This window comes from Astatotilapia calliptera, chromosome 15 (genome assembly GCF_900246225.1).
Source record: "Astatotilapia calliptera chromosome 15, fAstCal1.2, whole genome shotgun sequence".
Taxonomy (NCBI): domain Eukaryota; kingdom Metazoa; phylum Chordata; class Actinopteri; order Cichliformes; family Cichlidae; genus Astatotilapia; species Astatotilapia calliptera.
The window spans coordinates 19,155,988-19,173,918 of NC_039316.1; the positions used below are offsets into that span (position 1 = coordinate 19,155,988).

At 42.1% G+C, this 17,931-nt stretch overlaps 2 protein-coding genes across 2 annotated transcripts; both read right to left on the minus strand.

Moving 5' to 3' along the window:
* Positions 1 to 9,525: 9,525 nt before the first annotated feature.
* On the minus strand, positions 9,526 to 12,432 carry LOC113006836 (CAD protein-like). The gene is made up of 8 exons (XM_026143035.1): positions 12,359 to 12,432; positions 11,622 to 11,815; positions 11,444 to 11,518; positions 11,078 to 11,290; positions 10,779 to 10,904; positions 10,537 to 10,692; positions 10,344 to 10,445; positions 9,526 to 9,818 (listed from the first exon to the last, which is right to left on the minus strand). Exons 2-8 carry the CDS (start codon positions 11,811 to 11,813, stop codon positions 9,720 to 9,722), a joined length of 963 nt encoding a protein of 320 aa, XP_025998820.1. The 5' UTR covers positions 11,814 to 11,815; positions 12,359 to 12,432; the 3' UTR covers positions 9,526 to 9,719.
* Positions 12,433 to 12,435: 3 nt separating this feature from the next.
* Positions 12,436 to 14,186, minus strand: LOC113006838 (CAD protein-like). The gene is made up of 5 exons (XM_026143038.1): positions 13,954 to 14,186; positions 13,672 to 13,862; positions 13,404 to 13,544; positions 13,225 to 13,314; positions 12,436 to 12,497 (listed from the first exon to the last, which is right to left on the minus strand). The coding sequence occupies exons 1-5, from the start codon at positions 14,027 to 14,029 to the stop codon at positions 12,447 to 12,449; spliced, it is 549 nt and encodes a 182-aa protein (XP_025998823.1). The 5' UTR covers positions 14,030 to 14,186; the 3' UTR covers positions 12,436 to 12,446.
* Positions 14,187 to 17,931: the final 3,745 nt, after the last annotated feature.

The following is a 17,931-nucleotide window of genomic DNA, read 5'->3' on the forward strand; positions in this document are numbered from 1 at the left end:
AAAATAAATAATTAATTTTCACAGTTTAGGGCTGAGCTCTTTTTTCATGTAGTACCCTTTTCTGTCCACCAGAGGTCCTCAGTCTGTCACTTTGTGTACAGTCACCTGTTAATCACACCTGAACCACCTTCTCCCAGGGAATTTCTCATTACTCTCATTTGTGCCTCCTCATTTTCTCTCCTGCATCCTCCTGACTGTGACTCATAAAATATCAAATACCCTGAGTACACCATGATCAGAGGATATTGTAATTCCCCAAACTCCTTTGTGGAAGAGAGGAGAGAGAAGAGAGAGATCCATTTAGTGGTTGAACAGGTGCATCCTTTAACGCAAAGATGCATTTCGGTCAAACAAGACGAGTCAAAGATGGACAAACTGAAAAATGAGAAAATGGGTCCAAAACAGAGGCTTCATCAGTGTTTTAATCATTTGTGCTTCTGATGTTTATCTGGTTATTTTTACACAGTCAAACGTTCGGAGCTCTGCTGCTGCTGCAGTTCCTTCACTCTTACACAAACACTTCCTCTTCAGCTCTCAGAAAGAAATTGCTTCATGTTAACAATGAGGAAGAGGAGGGTCTCAGTCCACTAAAATATCTGCTGTATTTTCTATAGCTGCAGTTGGATATCTTCATCTCTTAGACATCAGCCTGCATGTAGGAGTTTGATGCTTCGACTGTTTGTTCTTACGTGCTGTCTGTTTTCTAACAAGCTCTGTTAAAACAAAGGATGGAAACATTTATCTTTACTAACAATCTTCACACCTTCATCGTCGTCAGTCATCTTTTTATTTTCATGGTGTAGAACACGTCATTGTCACAAATAGACACAATGCCCACCTGCTGAGTCTTCTCATCATTTCTCTTTACAATAGTTTTTCTTTTTTAAAAATGCATTCATGAATATCAGAGATGTAAATAGCTGATGAACCTCTCTATGAAACATGAACATCAACAAAAAAGGGAAAGAACTGATAATTACTAAAGTTGCAGTGAGGATGTGACGTCTGACAAATAACAGGAAGTACAAACAGTCTTAAAGAGTCATCAGTTCAGAGGGTGTGACAGTCGAGATCGAGAACAAGAAAGAAGTGAGACAGAGAAGCACGATGGATGAATTCAGATGGATTCAAATGTTTTCATGTCTGATGCTCATGATTCAGATCGCAGGTAAGAATACAGGAAACATTTTAATAGCAGTAAAACTAAATATTATCAATATCATTACAGTCAATAACCTTTACAGTAAATAAGACAGCTGATCGTGCTCTGTTTATAAACTTGTGTCTGAAATGATCTTCACTCTGACTGTAAAACTGCTGTATTCTAATTTATTTTTCCTATTTCTCTTTAATCTTCTCAACAGTATCTGTAACTGAAGCCTCCATGTTTATGAAAGTTGGAGATGACGTCACTCTGCCTTGTCTGAATGTGATAGATGAGCAGAATAACTGTGATGGGACTACGTGGACCTTTGTTTCAAGAAACAAACCAACAACAGTAGAGCTGATCACACTTGGACAGATTGGTGAAAAAGCCAAAACTCAATCAGACAGACTGAGAGTTACAGTGAACTGTTCTCTGCTCATAAAGAAGCTCACAGTCGAGGATGTTGGTTTTTATTACTGTCAACAATACGAAGTCAAAGAAACACCATCTAAACACACTCAGGTTCATCAGTCTTTGGCTCGTCTCTCTGTTATTACCTGTGAGTATTTACATCAAAATAGTTTTAGCTCAAACTCTTCTTGGAACAAAAACACATTAATTATATTTATAATAATTAAACAATAATCAGTTAAAGTGTCCTAATACACGTTTTTGTGTCTCACTTTGTTACATTATGTTCACCAGTGACTGAACATAAGGACACTGATACGGTGACGTTAAGCTGCTCTGTGCTGACATATGAACAGTGTCATCACACAGTGAAGTGGCTGCTTACAGGTCGAGATGTGGACAAAGAGAACAAAGAAATAGTGACTTCACAGACTCACTGCGCTGCCACTGTGTCTTTTCTGAAGAATAATTATTTATACTCATCACGTCATAAAATATTGAAATGTGAAGTGACTGACACTAACACAAGAAGAGTGCAGCTGTTTACTTTCGACCGTCAGCCATCAGGTGAGGAAACAGCTGAGATCAGGATCAACTATTTAATACGACTAAAATCAGCTGAAGCTTGAAGTTACAACAGATGAAAAACATGGAAAAGTTTTGTTGTGTTGTTTCATTTATTCAGGTGACACAAAAACAACAAAGAATCCAGCCAGAAAAACTGAAACAACCACAACAATTAAGACGCTTCTAAAATCAGGTGATGTTACTAAAACAAAGTTGACCAGAAATATTTATTTATTTTTCAGTTCAAAGTGGCCTTTTAATGTGATTTACTGCACATGAAAAATACTTTCTCTCTTTTTTTAACTTCTAATTTCAGATGATACAACAGCAAAAACTGTGGAAAGTGAAAACACGACACCAAACAACAAATCATCTGCAGATTCACAACATGGTAACTCAACCATGTGACTGCAAATGAAAAGTTAAAAATATACTGTAACATATATTTTACTTTTTATGTTTCTATTTTGGACTTTATATTTTTATATCAGATGTTTAATTACATTTATGTACATTTAGCTGAGTGACAGTCAGACATGTATCCTACAGGAAACATAAGATGGAAACTTTTGGTCTGAACATGTTTTCACTTTTGTATTAAAAATAAATATTAAACATAAATATCTGTTTCTGGATATCATGGCTGTGGGTGGGGATATATTTATTTATTTAATCGCTGTCAGTAAAATCACAGGTCTGAACTCAAACCTTTCTGTTCATGGGATTTTCTTTTTTTTGTGGATACAAATACACTGACTTTGGTTCACATAATGTGAATAAAGTGAATGTCTCTGACATTATACCAGCTGTCTTTTTAAACACAGCAGCCACTTTAGCCACATTTTCCATATTTTAAACTAGAAAATGCTTTAGAGGCTTTTTGTTTTTCTCCTTTTGCCAGCGATCCAGTGGTTCATCATTCCAGCTGTGGGCTTCGTCTCACTCTTGATAGTTGTTTTGTTTTTCATCAGATGGAAGAGAACTAGAGGTGAGAACATTTACAAATAAAACTTCTATAAGTTTTCAAGTGAATGTTAGAGTTGACTGTTTGTGTCTTTACAGGAAACAAAACACAGATGGATGAAGATGCTGTGAGTTTTATTATAAATAATTAAATGTTTCTTCAACTGACATTAAATGAACAACAAATCCGATCATCTCTGAGGGGTGTTAACAAGAACTAAACTGCCTTCACAGACACAGTTTACCACCTGATGTAACCAGATTATGTCTGTTTTTCAGGGACTGAGTTTAAACCCAGCAGAGACTCGGTCTGCTCCTCAAACCAGTCAGGACTCGGTGAGATCACACACGACACCCAGAGCAGAGCTACAACCACTTCTTCTTTTATGTGTTCTCTAAATGTAAATGCATGAAACACACAGTGAGACTCTGATGCTATTATTACTATACTATGCATATAGTGGATGATAAAATAATAAAGGATGTGTGAAAAGTGGGACACATAGCAGATGATATCTGTTACCATGGCGCTGTGCTGTGTATGCTGGCCTCACAGACTGCAGTGTATTTAGTGAACACTGAGAGGACTTTTGACTGGCAGCATCACAGAATAGATCTTACTAACCAGGACTGTATGCTGCATTCAGAAGAACGGGCTCTGGATCAGTGTGACCTGAAAAAACTGCTTGATACAAAGACGTAAGCCTTCAGATCTGCAGAAATGGAGGAACTGAGGACCTACGGGTGTAGTTGGAAACACCCACTGCTTGGCTGTGACTTCTGAACTACATAAAGCAATTCCGCTGAGGACCTGTGCTATCCAGCTGTCTGTGATCCTCAGTCACATTTACAACATGAATCTGAAGCAGGACAAGATTCCAATGTTATGGAAATCTTCCTGTCCAGTTCCTATTTAACACCATCAGAGCTTAACAACTATCGAGTTTCCTCGCCCACTTTGTAAACCTCAGGATCTGGATTATATGCCACCCAACTCACCTACACCTACACTCTGACAATTATACAGTGGTTTGAAGTATTACTAATTGTAACAGCTCAGAGCACTAGTGAATGATTTTGAGGAGTGGTCTGGGAGGGATGATCTGCTTCTGGATGTGAAGAAGGCCAGACAGATGGTGAATGACTTCAGAAGGAAGATGATGGCTACATAACCAGTGTTTATCCTGGGAGGATATTATTGTCTGTCTGTCTCTGTTTCCCCTGCGAAAGACTGGCGACCTCTCTGGGTTGTACCCCTCCTCTCGCCCTCTGATAGCTGGGATAGGCTCCAGCTCCTCTGTGACCCTGATAAAGATAAGCTGAAGATAATAAACATATGCAGTATGTTGATGTGGTGGAGGAGGTACAAGTATCTGGGCATCCACATCTGGCCATCTTCTCTAACAGACTGATTCAGCTCCACTGTCACAAGGACTGAAACAAAAAGCATTTCATACCCCACATGTGATCACCTTCTATTATAAGCTACAACAATAATAATAATGATGATAATAATAACAATAATAACAGATGACAGATTAATGTTACGTAGAATAATTATAATCATCTCATCATTGTTGTCCATGTATCTTCTCGTCTTCACTGTGTAGGCAGATCCTGAAGTTTCCTACGCTACCATCAGCTACACCAAGACCACGAATAAAGTTCAGGTAAGGTTTTGTCTTTGTGTATTATTTATTTATCTACTATATTTATATTTATGTATTTATTTACTCAGTAACATCAGTAACGAGAGCTCACAGAGAGCACAACCCTCTCTGAAGGTCAAGGGCTATACATCAGCTATTACACCATGCAGAGTTTTTATGGATTGTTTATGCTGATGTGAGCATAGTTAACTGAGTCCTCCTGCAGCAATCATGTGAGTAACTACAAAACATTTGATGGGCGACTTGTTAACTGCAAAACAGAACTTCATAGACGTTGGTGGAGAGGCTGAGCATGGGCAAACAAAGAATCCATCATATTTGATCCACAATTTCTTTGAAAGTAAAAATAATGTATTGAACACAGAAGCATGTGATCTCTAAGCGCCCTTCCACTACTTCCATCGAACCGCTTATCCACTTCAGGGTCACAGTGTTATGTCACTTTTCCAGGTTCGTGGTGATGATGAAGGTGATGCAGTGACCTACAGCACTGTGAAGGCTCATTCCTCTTCTGCTGCAGCCACTGCTGATCCCAGCAGCCTCTACTCTACTCTCAGTTTCCCAGTCACATAGTTCAAGTTGACAAAAAGGACTCGCATTTAAGTTAAAGACTAATTTTGTGTTTGCATGCAACAGATTGATAGCGACGTGCTAATTATCATAAACTATTAGATAGATACCATTATTATAACAAACATTTGGTTTCAAATCCAGAAGCACGTCTTTATATCCTCCATTAAAACTATATAAATAAATGTAAATAGAAACTTTATTTTCTTTATGAAATCAGACCAGTGTGTTTCCAGAATGTGATCACTGGAGGGCAACTTGCATGTGACAAATAAAGTTCTGATTGATTGATTGAAGTGTGAATATCTAAATGTACCCACATAAGCCTGGTATAGATATTAAAGATATAGTTATACATTTATATTTTACAAAAACATTTCTGCTAACATTTGTACATTATTAACATATTTGCAACTTAACAACAAAAAGTTGTTCCTGGTTAGTTCAGCAGAAGACATGTGGAGGTTAAATGTAATTTAAACCCTGCTAACACTTGCTGTTCACTTTAATTTAGCTTCAGTTTTTTATTTCCTGTTTTACTTTGAAGTTTACTTTTCTTTCATGTCTCACATTACTCCTACTTTTTATTTTGTTATTTCTCAATCTGCCCATATTGTCTTCATCTGTGTTTATCCTAAACCTCAACTAGTCCTCGATGTATATAAAGTCCTGTCCTCCTTTATCTTTCCCTGATCATTTGTTGGATCTTGTGATTCGGGTTTCTTCTTTAAGTTTTGTTTAGTTCCTTCCACATTCAGTTCTCAATTTTGTTTTCGTTACATTTTAATATGAGCAATTTTTAAGTCTGCTGTTTTCCATTTTATTTCTGCACATAAATAAACATTCATATTTGTAAGCCATTTGTTTATTAATATTATTTTTTATTACAAAGTTATACTACTAATCTCTTCTCACTATTACAACTAGCAGGAAAACCACCTGACGTTCTGTAAGTCTCTGTTATCCCAATAGAAAAGCTCTGATACGTATAAGAATTTTCTCAAAGAACTTCTAAATACCCTCTTGGTTTTACAGCTTGACTTGATGAGCAATAACACTGTGATGGAAAATGTCTTTATTCTATGTATTCATAACATATTTTAACAATAGAAGAATATAAGGGGCACCTTTGGGGGTGGGAGGCATGCCCCCCACACCTCCATCAGTGATGGCCAGAAAGGGCACCTTTTGCACGTACGAGGACGCACACATGCACACTGATGCACGCGCGTTCGCTCATCCGAAAAAGCGGCACTTCCGGGCCACGCGGTCCCCACTGCGCACGCTCTATGGCCTCCATATTAATGATCAATGATAACTGAAGAGGAAGCTTGAACCCTGGCTCTGGACATTTTCATGACAGTGGCAGTGCAGACATCTGCATGTTTTTTTCCATCATAAAGACTGTGATATGAAGCATCATCAAAATGTCACTTCAGTAATGCTGCTGAGAGAAAGAAGTGTTCACTCGTGTTTTTTAATAGGTGACTTAAAACACCAAACTCTAATTTCAGGGGTTTATTTTAAGTTTAAAGAATATAACAGCTGGTAAGACAGCTGGTTTAGTCACTGTGAATGTTAAAGGAGATTTGTTAAAACCATTGCTTAATGGCCCGTTAAGCAATGGTTTAACAAATTTGCAGTGCAAGTCACTCTTTACTAACACATTGTAGATCAGTTTATCTACAATGACACATGATTTTTGAAGTTTTGTGTGTGAGGGTTTAGTCTCTCACACCTTACCCTTTCCTCTCCAGTATCACAACAGTATGACTCCAAAGTACGGTTCAGTAAACAAACAAGGACTCTAAAGTCAGAACAGAAAGATGCAGTTGGAAGATAATTGATTGTGTTTTTATGACGTGTAGTAAACTATACCCCTCTTCTTCTTCTATGTTGTTGTTCTTGTGTGTGTGTGTGTATACATTAGTCATACTTACAAAAAACATTAAGCCTCTTCCCCCACCCTCAAAGACAGACAAAAAAAGGTTTTTGCACGTACCACTTTTCCACGACACCACACAGCCAGCCTGAATGCATTTTAGATGCATCCTGAAGCGAAATCAGTTTAGTTGCAAAACTCATTGACAAACCAATGGCCATTTTTTTTCAATTTCCATTAGTCTAACTACAATACTGAAGATATAAACCTTTGTGGATCCTTGAGCTGTTAAATGAGCTTTGAAGTATTAAAATAATTTACATAGTGAGAAACTTGTTCTTAATCAAGTGGCCAATTTAGACATGACCTTTGCCAGTACTGAGTCAGGATGAGCTCACAACCAATCATCCGTAACTACAACGACAAGATCCAAACAAGACATTAAATTATGTTACTAAAAATTCTGAAATAATTTGTGGGTATTAAATGAAATCAACCACAAAGAGAAACATCCTTTTTCATTATTTATTTCTCCACATGACACAGAAGTCGTTTGACACTTTACAAACATCCGTTTGGATTTTGATTTTAAAAAAAAGTTTGTCAACAGTGTAAGAAATTACTGATAGTTACAGAGATTACCCCAAAACCATCAAAGACTGTGCTCTGAGGATATTTGTGCGTTTCCACTTGCAGTTAATGCAACACATTTGAAGAAAGGGAAACAACCATTTCATACAACCAAGGATGTCACGACTCTGAAACAGACTGAAATCATGATACAAACATGTGCAGTAAGTCGTATCGTACCATTATACTCATGTAGAGCTGGAATGATGAAGGTTTTCCGGTAACCTAGAAATATATTAGAGACACTTAGTTTTGCTTTTGCTCATTTTAAAACAAAATATCAATCAGATTGTTTGGTGTAGTAAAAATATTTTTTTCTCTATTTTGTTAGAAATTTTCTTTTGAAAAACCTCGAGGCGTAAACCACCATTGCTGGTTTTCAGAGGACTGTGCCAACCCAAACAAACATCTGATGAAGCTGGTCCAGTAAATTGGTCTAAACGTAAAAATGCATTCAGGATTTATCTTCTTTGACATCCTCATTGGTCCCTTTAAACATCATTAATCAGATGCAGCAGCTGCAAATTTTATATATATATATATATATATATATAAATAAATAAATAAAAGACATCGATAGTAGCACCCACTTCCTATTTCTTCCCTTTGCTCCTCGATTTGGCTCATCGATGCACAAACACTGATCATCTCTTAACCATTTCAAACAAGACAGATTCTGGTTCTATATTTTAATTATGTTAATGGTTTTAAGACATGTAAAAATAAAGGAATCTTGAAATACAGCAGGAAAGAAAACAAGTAAACATTTGTGTGACTGGAGAAAAAAAAAGTTCTGTGTTACAGCAGCATGTTATAAACTTTAACTCCGTATTAAATCTAGTATTTAAACCTACTTGCACCCCTCGGGGGCAGGAAATGAGAAATGTATAGATTTCAGAAAAGATACATTTTTGTTTCTCTGACAGTTTGTAGGACAAAGAAGCAGCACACTGTCACAATCAGCAGGGCTGATTGTGTGTAGAGTGAAGGGTGGACCCAAATGCAGACGGAAACAAAAGGCAAAATGCAAGGCTAACAATAAACTAAACTGGGTGAGCTAAATTAGCTTAAAACCTACAACAGGAACATGGACTTGACGCGAGGAGACTTGACGCAACTTCTTGGCTTGCAAACAAAGCAGACGATCTGACAATGACACACTGAAAACACAGGACTTAAATACACAGGAGGTGATTAGGGGAAGTGGGAACACATGGAGGAACAGCTGACTGACATGAACCTAATGACAGGACGGGGGAAGTGAAACTAAATACAATGAACAAAGAACACACGACTCCTTCAAAATAAAACAGGAAACACTGAAACTAGACATGACAACACAAGCTTAACAGACCTAACACGTGATGAACGATACAAGAACTCAAACATAGAAACCAAGGAAACAATAATTAATAACTGCCTTTCCTTAACTAAAGCTAAATAGGAATGACACAAACTAATCACATATCTAAAATGAGACAAATACAAAATGAACTCAGAGCGCTGGGTCAGAGACCCAGCCTGTGACACACACTGAGTTATCGGCCCAGTACGGTGGCCAGCAGGGCCATTCGGATGTACATGCCATTCTCTGCCTGACGGAAATATGCCGCCCTCGGGTCTGTGTCCACCCCCACGCTGAGAGAGAAATAACAAAGAGAAACAGATCATTAGTCCACTTAATCAACACAATAGCAAATAATGTAAGGTGGGTTAAAATAAAATTCAGTTCAAATTTAAGTTAGTTAAAAGAAATCGTACTGAAATTAGACATTGTACACAAAACGTTACATTTCTGCAGCCCATTTAAGGGCTCAAGCAACATTTAAACAACACAGCTGGAACTGATATTGTTGTCAGACATTTGACTGAGCGCGTCTCACCTGATTTCATTGACTCTGGGCAGCGGGTGCATCACCACCATCTTCTGTTTGGCTCCAGTCATGATGTGAGGAGTGAGGACGAACTGACCAAAACACTGAGAGAAACAACAGAGTCACAGTTAAAGATCAAAAATACTCCGGGATCATCCAGTCACATGAGACCTGAGCTGATTGGTTCTGTCTGCACCTATGAATGCTTAGCTAAAGGGTTCCACTTCCATATTTCCCCACACGCTTACATCTGTAGAGGGGTGAGGGAACGCCTTCTTTCTCGCATATCTTCTTGTTTTCTTAAGACAATTCTATTTAATAGTTTTGCCTCTAGAAATATTTCATTTGGAAAGAACTTTGTGACGAATAACTGAACAAATCAGCTGCTTTCCACTAAAGATGAACTCCAAATGCAGACAAACCCCAGCTTCACCAGATGGAGTCAGTGGAGTTTGCAGTCCAGAATAGTGGATTAGGGAAAATGTCACCATGAGACCAACTGAACGATATCAAAAACGATTACCGGGCCAGCATGAGGCAGGAAGCACCAGGCCTAACTACAGATGCGCTGTGAGTATATGCAAGTATCTGTGTCACAAAATAAAACCCGTCGGTGAAATGAAACTTACGGCTTTGTACTCCTCCTCAGATGCAAACCTCTCCTTCTGGATCCTCGTCATGTAGAGGACGTCGGTGTCAGGCAGAGCCTCCTCGATGCTGTCAAACTCCTCCTGCAAACAAACATGTTTTTTAAAAATTAGCAGTTTTTAGTACATATTTGTGAAAACTCCTCTTTGCTGTGTAACCATGTTTAGTCCTCACCTGTTTGATGCCCTTTGAGGCCACGTAGCTGACGATCTCTGCTGGCATGTGGAGGTTTTTGGGAGCCACGTAACGCAGAGTGATGCGGTACTGGGTCAGCAGTTTGGCGAGGGAATGAACCGTTCGGCCATGTTTCAGATCTCCAACCATCGTTATCTGACAGACGCCACAGTTTTAACATGTTTTCATGTAAAGTTTTATTCTGGCTGAAGATTAAATTAAAAAGGAATCATGTCGCTCACCGTCATGCCGTTGACCGTTCCCAGCTCCTCTCTGATGGTGAAGACGTCCAACAGGGCCTGAGTGGGATGCTCCCCGACACCGTCGCCAGCATTGATCAGCGGCTTACGGCACTGACGGGACGCGCTCTGAGAAGGAGGAGTCACGTGCATAAGATATTAAAAACTCATCTTCAAACTAAACAAGCATCAAAAAACACACAACAGGGTGCTGCTGCAGTTACTTTCATGACCAATTAGTGTTTATTTTCTTTTACGTAAAGAAAACTTTTAATAAAAAAAAGTATCCATCTAAAATCCACCTCTACAGCTCCAGGTGTTGGGTGACGCAGCACGAGGACGTCAGCGTAGCCACTCATGATCTGGACAGAGTCCGCCAGCGATTCTCCCTTCAGCGAGGAGGAAGTGGCCTCGCTGGAATGGACGACGGAGCCGCCCAAACGCTGCATGGCCGCTGCGAAGGAACTGCTGGTGCGAGTGCTGACCTCATAGAATATGGAGGCCATTACTTTACCCTGAACAGGAAGGCATGAGGAATGAGGGATTACTTTAAGGTACCTCATCATTCTATAACTTTGGTCATGTTTGATACGAACATCCACCATTGTAACAGCACATAACTGAAATTAGTGAATAGTGCAGTAACATGAGGCACGTTTAGGAGATACCTTGAGTATTTCCAGGCTTCGTTCCTTCTGAACCATCAAACGTAAAGTGTGAGCAACATTGAACAGGTGTGAGATCTGAAACAAACGAAGGACACAAAAATAAGCTTTTGTTCAGACCCGAGATCTTGTTTCAAACCTGTCAGCATTCCCAGAGTGTGTTTCATCTTCTTCGGCGTACCTGCTCCTTGCTGAACTGTCTGACAGACAAGATGTGCTGTCCCACCAGTGGGTGAAGCAGAGGAGACATCTGCAGGTGTGACACCTGACCAGGAGGCACCTGTCCTGACCCAGACTGTGGGGACAGCAGCCTGGACAGTGGGGGAGGATGGCTGTACCCGTCAACAGCAGCGGCTGGTGGGAGCATGACCATCTCTGTGGGGATAAGAGTCGCAGTGTATCAATGACTGGAACACAGCAAAGGTGTTTCACTGAGAATCAGCAGGAGAACATCAAACAACTTTAATTAAACTTGTTTTTATACGGCAATGAACAGTTTTGACATACTTGATTAATGGACATACCAGCTGAACATGTGAAATGATATGATAACATCTGCTTCATTTTTTAACCCCTCTTTCAACTTATTGATACCTTTTGCCTAAAGAAGGCTTTAAAAATCGCCTGTTAAGGCCAGTGTGGCGAGAATAAGGCACGGCGGGACCACGGAGTATCATTCGGAGCCATCTTTATTTACATCTCACCACTACACACCCAAACCCCTGAGTCCCCGTGTTTTTAACTAGGCGGGCGTGATTAAGGATGCCGTGCAGGTACGTCCGCCCTCCCTGCACGGCACCGCAGACCACGCCCCACCACAGCCAGGCAGGCTGATAATACACTGGTAGAAACATTGGGAGAAACCCTCGAGGTAAAACAAAAAACTGCTGTTCCAAAGCATTCTGGGAGCTGTAATACCTGGTGGCAGGCCGGGATCAGAGGCACGGTGGATGCGGGACGGCAGCAGGTAGCGGCTTTCTCCACCAATGCGTCGTGGGCTCGCAGCTCAAGTCCGCACTCCATCCCGGGGTGGAGTTGGACGCTGACGCTCAGGAGTCTGATGGAGCAGAATTAATGTAAACAAAACACATCAAGTAATCCCCACATAGAGGAGTTCAAGAAACACTCAAAACAGTTCTAAGTACAGGCTTTAAATGTTTTTGTTTGTAATTAAACTCTGTTAGCTGTACGTTCAAATTCTGTGAACTTTTTAGATGTCATCTACGCTCATAAGAAAGAAGACCGGGGATATAAGCACCGGAAAAGAGCTTCCTCCAAACGGTGGCGTCTAAGACCTCTTTCTTAGAAATAAAGTGAGGAGCTGCTATTCCTCCACATTTCAAAAGGAACAAGTTGATACCTGCTGTTTGCCTCCTACCAGACATTTCAGGCATGGAAGAAACACCAACTTTAATCACTGATCTGAACCTCTCGATTTTGCTTGCTGTGTCTTTTACAGCATTTTAAACTAATTACATCTAAGAAGTTCTTTTATTCAATTTGTTGAATGAAATTCTAGTGTTTTCTTTCAGTTACGTTTACTTAGCATCAACTAGCCGATATCTGCTGCTGTGTGCACGTTCTTCATGGCTATGGCTGCTAAAGAAGTGTGTTAGTGTTGGCAGATAACTTCACTCTCTTCTTAAATCTGGTCAATTTTGGCTCCAAAAATAATCATGGTGGTGGCCAAAACACCAATGTGATGTAATATTATTGTAGAGTCTTTATCTTACAACAGAAAGCATGGAAGGCAGCTGCATTATTACCGCATTCACTTTTATTACCATTGGAGTTTCTTTGACAGGTTCTGGAGGATGGGTGGAAGAAGTGGGCCAAGTCTTCACATCCTCACCGTAACCTGGAGGCACGAGCACCTGAAGGAGACAGGACACGTACTTTATTAGATCAACTACATTTATTCTCTTTGTTTTCTTGTTCAAAAGCAAAATGCACGAATGCTGACCTGGCCGTCGATGTAGGCCACCTCTCCTCGCAGGACCACGCGGCGGACTTTACCTTTCACCTTCATACCTTCGAAAGGAGTCCACTTAGACTTAGTGAACTGCATGGCCTGAGGAATAACCCACTCCTGCTCCAGGTCCACCTGAAAGACACGTAATTGATAAATAATTAGGAACATATTTCATCAGAGTACGGATAGGCTGCTAATTACTGCATCAAAATAATGTCTCCTTAAAATGAATTCCCTTTAATTGTGTTTGTCTGTTTACCTCCACGTAGGTGTTTTCCTGAACGGGCAGGTTGAAGATCCTGCGTGGATTGTCATAAAGACGTCTGGTAATATCATCCAGAGTCAGACGTCCATCACTGACGGCGGTGAGCAGCAGAGGCAGCATTGTTTCCAGACCGGGGTAACCAGGAGGAGGACGCTCACTGTTCTTCTCGTCTACAGAGTGAGGAGCTAGCAAAACAAAACAAAAACCGTACAGTTCAGGAAGGTCAAAGACAAGTCTGTCTGCATGATTGGTGACAGAAAATGAATGCTCTCTGACCGTGGTCTGTAGCAAAGCAGTCGATAATGTCCAGATTTTCCCAGAGTGTCTCCATGTCCTCGCGTGTTCCCAGCATGGGTCGAACCTGCGCTCGACCGTCGCCGATCTGCGCCACATTGTCCTCACATAGGAAGAGGTGGTGAGGGGCGACCTCGCATGTGACCTGGATGCCCTTCTGCTTTGCAGCTCGGATTACCAGGATCTGAAAACCATTAAGAAGTATTAAAACTGTAGGAAAGAATCCAAAAAATTAAGATAAGATGCACTTTAACAGCCGAAGCACCAAACACCAAATAGCACCGAGGCTCCAACTGCTCAACCAGGTTCAAAGGTTCAGCAGCAACCAAGATGGCGGCGCGCAGACGCAGCAGCCCGGAGCTCCTACACTTTTGCACTTTTGGTGGTACTGTGTATTATTTCACACAGTCTGGGGTTACTTCAATACAACAGAGATGATCTACTACAACTAAGCCGTGGAGATCTTCAACTAACATCCGAGTATCTCAACCCCCGGAGATCGTTAAGCAACCCCCGGGGCTACCCGCAACAGCAAGCCGCAGGAGGAGACGTTGCGAGCGGAGGCAGAAGAGAGGCAAGCGGGGAGGCCTGTGGGCACGGCTAAAGACTAGTCCGTTTAAACCACCACTCCCGATCATATTCCTCTCCAACGCCCGTTCAATCCGTTACAAACTGGATGAAATACGACTGCAGATCGCCACTCGACGGACTTTTAATAACTGTTCGTGCATGATTTTCACTGAAACCTGGCTGGACAGCGCCATTCCCGATGCGGCTATCGATCTAGCAGGCCGCACCGCCTATCGAGGTCTGCGGACTCGGGTAAGAAGACTGGCGGGGGGCTGTGCATCTATATTAACAACCTTTGGTGCACGAACGTCACGGTAACGGAAAAACTGTGCAGTACGGAGGTAGAACTGTTGGTGTTAAAGTGCCGTCCATTCTATCTCCCTCGGGAATTTTCTGCCGTTTACATCTGCGCTGTTTACATTCCACCAGATGCTAATGCTAAGCTAGCGTTAGCACAATTGAGCAGCAGCATCAATAACAGCCTGGTAGCACACCCGGACAGTGTCTTTATTGCGGCTGGGGATTTTAACCACGCGGACCTGAAATCTGTACTTCACAATTTCCACCGTAATGTGAAGTGTGCTACCAGAGGAGATAGAACGTTGGACCAGGTGTACACCAACATGGCGAATGCGTAGCCTACAGAGCCCAGGCTTATCCCCACCTGGGTCAGACCATCTCTCCCTTCTGCTACACCCAATATACACACAAAAGATCAAGAGCACTGGGATTACAACCAAAACCGTGAGAACATGGCCGCAGGATGCTATTCTGATGCTTCAGGACTGTTTCCACTGCACAGACTGGGATGTATTCAAGGTGCAGGACACTGACAATCCTGTCGCATTGGACAGTTACACCTCCACTGTCTTGGACTACATCTGTTTCTGTGTGGACAATGTAACAACTTGGAAACGATTCCGTGTGTTCCCTAATAATCCACCCTGGATGACACACGGAGTTCAACAACTTATTCGAACAAGGAACAACGCTTTCAAATCCGGGGACCAGGAGGCATACAGTGCTGCCAGGGCCAACCTGAGAAGAGGCATCAAGACTGCCAAGCAGCAGCACAGGAGGCGTATCGAGGCCAGGTTTGAGAACAACACAAACCCAAGGCAGGTCTGGGAGGGCATCAGGGCTATCACGGACTTCAAAAGAAGAACACCATCACCCTCAGCCGACAGTTCTACTCTGGCTGAGGATCTAAATCTCTTTTATGCCCGTTTTGATAGGGAGAACACCGACCTTGTCCTGTCCCCTCTCCCCTCAACCGACCCTGCTCCGGTCCTGAGCACTCATGAGCTGAGGCGTGTGTTCCGGAGCATTAACACCAGGAAGGCGGCCGGGCCGGATGGAGTGCTGGGCCGGGTGCTAAAAGACCTGGCGGACGTCTTCACCTCTATATATAACACCTCGTTGTCCTGTTCACTGGTACCATCCTGTTTCAAAGCAGCAACCATCGTTCCCATCCCAAAACAGTCAAATGTCACATGTCTGAACGATTTCAGACCTGTGGCACTCACCCCCATTCCCGCCAAATGCCTGGAGAGACTGGTCATTAAACACATCAGAGCTGCTTTTCCACCATCCCTGGACTCGCACCAGTTTGCATACAGGGAGAACCGGTCAACCGAGGATGCGATCGCCACAGTGCTGCACACATTACTGAAGCACTTGGAACACAGGAATACCTATGCACAGCTCCTCTTTGTAGACTACAGCTCGGCTTTTAATACCATCCGGCCATACAAACTACGTCCCAAACTCCACCAACTGGGACTTAACTCCTCTCTGTGCAACTGGATTGTGGACTTCCTCACTAACCGTAGACAGAGTGTCAGAGTGGGTAAGAACACCTCTTCCACCCTTGTGGTCAACACCGGTGCCCCTCAGGGGTGTGTTCTGAGCCCTCTGCTATACACTCTCTTCACCCATGACTGTATTTCCTCCTGCGCGTCCAATCTCATTGTTAAGTTTGCAGATGACACTACAGTGCTCGGACTTATATCCAACAATGATGAGACAAACTATAGGACAGAGGTGCAACAACTAGAGTCATGGTGCCACGACAATAACTTGGTCTTAAACACCAAAAAGACCAAGGAGATCATTGTAGATTTCCGGAAGAGGGGCCATAACAACCATCTGCCTCTCTTCATTGGCAGTGAGGCGGTGGAGAGGGTGAGCAGTTTTAAATTCTTGGGGGTAACTGTGACCAAGGACCTGTCCTGGGGCAACCATATCACCTCAGTTGTACGGAAGGCCCAACAGCGCCTCTACTACCTGAGGAGACTGCGGAGCGCACACATTCCCAGATCTCTGATGTTGAACTTCTACAACTGTGCCATCAGCAGCGTTCTGACGTATGGATTTCTAGTGTGGTTCCCCAGCTGCACCAAGGCCGATCAGCAAGCACTCCAGCGGGTGGTGAAGGAAGCTGGCAGAATTATTGGAACAAGTCTGCCAGAGATCAGTAATATCTTCCCCACTCGCTGTCTGAGGAGGGTGCACAGTATCCTGCGGGACCAACATCACCCTGCGCGCCACCTTTTCCATCTGCTGCCCTCAGGGAGAAGGTACAGGTCTATACAGGCCAGAACATCCAGACTGGCCAACAGCCTGTATCCACAGGCTGTGAGGCTCCTGAACTCTCTGCCCCCCTCTCACGGACAATAACCATATCCAACTTCTTAATAGCAATGAACTGGTCTGCATTGGTGCATCATATCTTTATTCTCTTCCCCCTCCTGCCCCCCCCCCCCCTCTTTCTTAAATAGATAACTATCATATCTGATATCATATCTCACAGTACAATAATATTGAATGGGTTGCATTGTTGTATTTTGTGATGTTTCTCAGGTCTTTGTCTGAATTTCTACGAACATTATTGCTAAGGATTGTCTTATTGCATTGGAGTCACACTGGGTTAAATATGTACACTTGGGTTTTAAGGGGTATTTATTATTTTCTTCTTTTTTTTGGGTTGTATGGAAGCCCCAAACGCAATTTCATTGTTCTTGACAATGACAATAAATAAATAAATACTAAATACTCAACCAGACCACCGACAGGTCTCGCACGCCACAGCCGCTCTATCACGTGACGCATGCTGCTCCGACGTGCTAAGGTTATGAGCTGAGTTACGCCATGTCGCAAGTTTTGTTAAATGATTTTGTGATATTTAATGGATCTGATTACATTTTTTATTTCTCTTCGATATCCGATCCAGTAATTTAGGTCAGTGTCGGACCGATGCGTAATATCGGATCGGTCCATCTCTAATTCGTGGTAATCAGTGAAATTCGTATTGCAGACAACTTGGTGTGGTCCACCAAACTCCAGTAACTGGAGCAATCTGCTAGCAACCAAAGCGAGCACAAGAAGGCT